Genomic DNA, 3,958 nt, shown 5'->3' on the forward strand with positions numbered 1-3,958 from the left:
CCTTTTCAACCTCTGAAAGCCGAGGTTGTCATGCATACCATTCCGCGCCTCGGTCATGATTAATCAGCTATAATCGAAAACCATCCGTTGTTAAGCGTCTGAGGAAGTCATGTTTCCGTTTTGCTCAACAAAATAAACTTCGTGTTCTGTAGTAGTTCGGTCTATGTGATATTATGTAATGAAATGTCACAGATTATGACAAAATATCCTTCAGCTGATTTTCGCAGTCTTTGAAGTTCCAGAAACTTTGAAAAGTGTGTATAAGTGAATAAAAGGGTAGGTAGCCTGAAATATAATATGAATTCAATGAAATTGACCGATAGGTTGTTCGTATTTGTATGTTTAATAGCCGCACTCATCTTCTCAGCTGGCTATTATAGCGCTCCTATTTTTTTTACAATTCAAAGAATTTGAATTGTATTGGGGCGCTGTCTTTTTTTTTAAGATCTGTTCACACATTTTCATGATTTTTGAAGTCAAATTGGAGTAGTGATTTTGGTCACGCCGAAACAGGAAATGGAGCGAAAAAGCGAGTGGTTTTGCGGCGTGAATTTTTTTCGCTCTAATTTTAAAGTAGTGAGAAAACGGTGTTTGAACAAAAATTCGGTTTCTCGGTAGTGGTTTTTTGTTCACACGCGGCAATTTCACTCTGATTTTTTACTGTTTTTTCGATTTTTTGGATCGGCTTTTTTCTAAATGGTTTTCCCAATCCATTCACAGCTCATTCTAGGCCTAGTTTTTTGTTTGAATTGAATTTTAATTTCTCGCTAGTGGTTTTTTGTTCACATGCGGAATTTTGACATTTTTTGTTTTTTTCTTATTTTGTTATCTGTTTTTTAAATGGTTTTCTCAATTCACTCATAGTCCATTCTAGGTCTATTTTTTCTGTTTAGTCAATGAAAATTTTTTGAATAGTACGTCAGGACTTGTCCTGCTATGTTTTTTTACTTAGTCGAATAAAAAAAATGTTTCGCTTTACCTCATTTTGCCGCTTTTTCAACATTTTGCGTGAAATCTTTTTGACTTCTCTCGGCTAGTTTCCCTCTTCTCTCATTCTGCTAAAAGTGATTTTGAACATCAGTTGCTCAGCAAAGCAATACAAAATGAACAGAGTCAGTATAAAAAATTGAAGTCAGAAGTAGAAACGGGATAAACCCATAAAGCCCAATTTTAGATGCCCGCTATTTGAACGTCGTTCCTATACGTCTTAGTTACCATCTCTAATGCTTATTGGTATTGATAGTAGCCCCTGTAGCCTCTCTCTAAGAAACAGAAGTACGTTATCTTCAACTACGAAATGCCATCAAAATAAATCGGACTTAAAAAAATATATTTGTACAAAAATCTATTTTTTTTCAATATCTTCTATTCTTTCAATCCCAATCATGCTTATTGGAATCAACGGCGGCTATTTTCCGGCAATTTGCCGGGTATGTTTCTTGATGTTAACATCAACCTTATCAAGTTAAATTGTGATGTTCTATCATATAATATTTGTTCATGATAGCTTAGTTCACATTTTAGAAAGGCCCAGCAGACCGGTGGTAGTCCTGTTGAGCTCTATAATAATTTAGCTTCTCGCATCTCGAATTGTGCATCCATAAGAAGGTATTCCAAAACAACCACCAACACAGTCACTATATGATTGTTTATCGCATTACTAAGCCTCTGACACTTATTTCATGCCTTCGTATTTTATATACGTGTGTCATACAAATTATAGGCCGAAAGAACGGGATAAATCGGTAAATCCCAAGTTCTGATATTGAACGTTTTACATTGCTTTTCCCAGTGTTCGGTTAAATCTAGCGAATCGAAGGTTCGCCAGATTTGTTCCTCAATCTAAACAGATGTTTTGGGGTCTTACGAGTGGAAAACAAAGTATTTTCTTAAATGCATTTGATCATACTTACAATCGGTAACCTTGCACTTGTTTTTCAGATTGGTTTTAACCTATGATGATTGTCAATTTAAACTTGAATCTGTCCTGGTGACGTATAACAAACATGGCGTCCGTTGCAACCGCCGACATTCCATCTACCTCGTCACCATCTCCACCAGGAGATACTGCCCTAGAACCGTCACCCACTCCTCCGCCACCCCAAGTGCCTTCTCAACAGTCCTCGTCTGCTAATAGGGATAGTGGTGCGCCTTCTTCTCTGGTCCCTCCCCCTTCATTCCCTAGTGCAAGCCAGCGACTTCATTCTGCCTCGGAAGTGACGTGGCGAACCTTCAAAGAGTGTGTTAAAGGCAAGCCATCAAAGCGCATTTTGTTATTCTTTATGAACACATTCCGATAAAAGGAAATAATTCAGAATTATCATATATTTCATGTACAAAGATTTGGATATTAACTCTGAATATCAGTTGAGCGATTTAATTTTTTTTTAGTGAACTGAGATATTTTTGCGTCAAATTTATTTTAGAAGTAAATTGGTTCAAGTTAAAATATATGGCTGTTGAAGAATGGTTCCACATTGCACATTTCACAGAGGAGTCGACTTGTTTATATTGAATCAATTTTCGATTGCTCTTTATTTGAAAACTCTATTTCTATTACCAGGTGAGGCCAAATTCGTATGTGATGACTACAAGGGCATGCAGGACATGAACGATCACGTGACAGACAAGCTGCGTCAAACCAGAGAAAACATGAACAGTATTGGCAATGAGATTCAAATGTTGAATGACCAGTCTGGACAAGTCGAGGCTTACTTAAAGGCACCGTGTTCTGGCTTTTAAAAAAAGATGTGAAATTTGCGACAGCTAATTGGTAGCTGCATTAAGATAGCGGGGTCAGTTGGCGTCTGTTTAATATCTGCACAGCGATAGCTGGGGCTATTATTGGCTTTCTCCTCGTTTTTTTTACGACTCGAAGAGGAGTATTGGTTTTCTTAAGGTTTGTTGGCGACTCGAAGAGGAGTATCGGCTTTCTTAAGGTTGTTTTTTTTTTACCGGAAGTACCATTTGTTCAGACAGCGTTTTGACATAAAAGCGAAAATGTTAAATTACCGTATGAACTTTTTTTCTGAGCAAGAGAAGTTTTTTGATCATGCGCATCGATCAGTGAATGACTTTTCGACTTTGGAAAGTGTGTTTTGACAGAATGCCGCATATAGATAATCATTTTTAGCCGTTTTTTTTTGTCGAATTGGGTCAATTTTTTGCTTATAATTTATTTTGAAGAAATAGTTTTTAATAGAAGCTGTATTAATTTGCGAACCCCTGAAATTGATACTACAGTGTTTTAAAAGTCTGATAATGCGTTTTAAATTCGAAATGAGCACATTTTGCCCAATTTCATTATTGGCTTTTTAAATTCATTTTTCAATTTTTGATCTTGAAGCAAATTTTTCTTCAACAATTAGTGCATATGGCTATTTAACTTTGATATTTCATGCAATGAATGCATCTTTATAGCGCGAATGTTGTTGTTTGATAGAATGGTACACATGCTTGCCCGATTTTGGCAGTTTTTTGTCCAATTCTGTTTTTTGTTTGTTTTTTTTTTTGGAATTAATTACTAGAAAAAGTCTCGGTGTGCACTGTCATGGATCTTAATTTAATTTTACTATCAATCAAATAATTTTTGTGGCGTTTAGTATTTGAAATTCTGCATGATTTTTTTCATAAGTACAATATTTGAAAATTTTGCGACAATTTAACTGCAAATTATTTTCTTGTTTCCAATCCCTGAACTAAGTTTCTACATTTTAAACTATACAGGAGGATAACTTCACAATTTTAGGCTAAATAAGGAAATTTAATTGTTTTTCTGCTTAATATTTTTTATCACTTTGACTGCTATGTTTCCAAAATCAAGAACAGTTTTTGTTTGTGTTTAATTGATCTCAAACGAAGTTTGTAGCAATTATATTAGTCCTGTCAGTCTTTTTATGAGATTTTTCGCTTGACCGATTTCTCGCCTGACGCTTTTGACTTTTCGTCCTGAAAAATG

At 35.5% G+C, this 3,958-nt stretch overlaps 1 protein-coding gene across 1 annotated transcript in view; it reads left to right on the forward strand.

Moving 5' to 3' along the window:
- The first annotated feature begins 1,918 nt into the window (after positions 1-1,918).
- Positions 1,919-3,958, forward strand: part of LOC142337753 (biogenesis of lysosome-related organelles complex 1 subunit 2-like) — a 6,994-nt gene continuing 4,954 nt past the window's right edge. Inside the window, exons 1-2 of the mRNA XM_075387249.1 lie at positions 1,919-2,250; positions 2,564-2,721. Coding sequence (XP_075243364.1) covers positions 2,007-2,250; positions 2,564-2,721 — 402 coding nt within the window. The 5' untranslated portion in view covers positions 1,919-2,006. The remainder of the gene's footprint in view (positions 2,251-2,563; positions 2,722-3,958) is intronic.

Source organism: Convolutriloba macropyga, chromosome 4 (genome assembly GCF_964194025.1).
Source record: "Convolutriloba macropyga chromosome 4, txConMacr16.3, whole genome shotgun sequence".
Classification (NCBI taxonomy): domain Eukaryota; kingdom Metazoa; phylum Xenacoelomorpha; order Acoela; family Convolutidae; genus Convolutriloba; species Convolutriloba macropyga.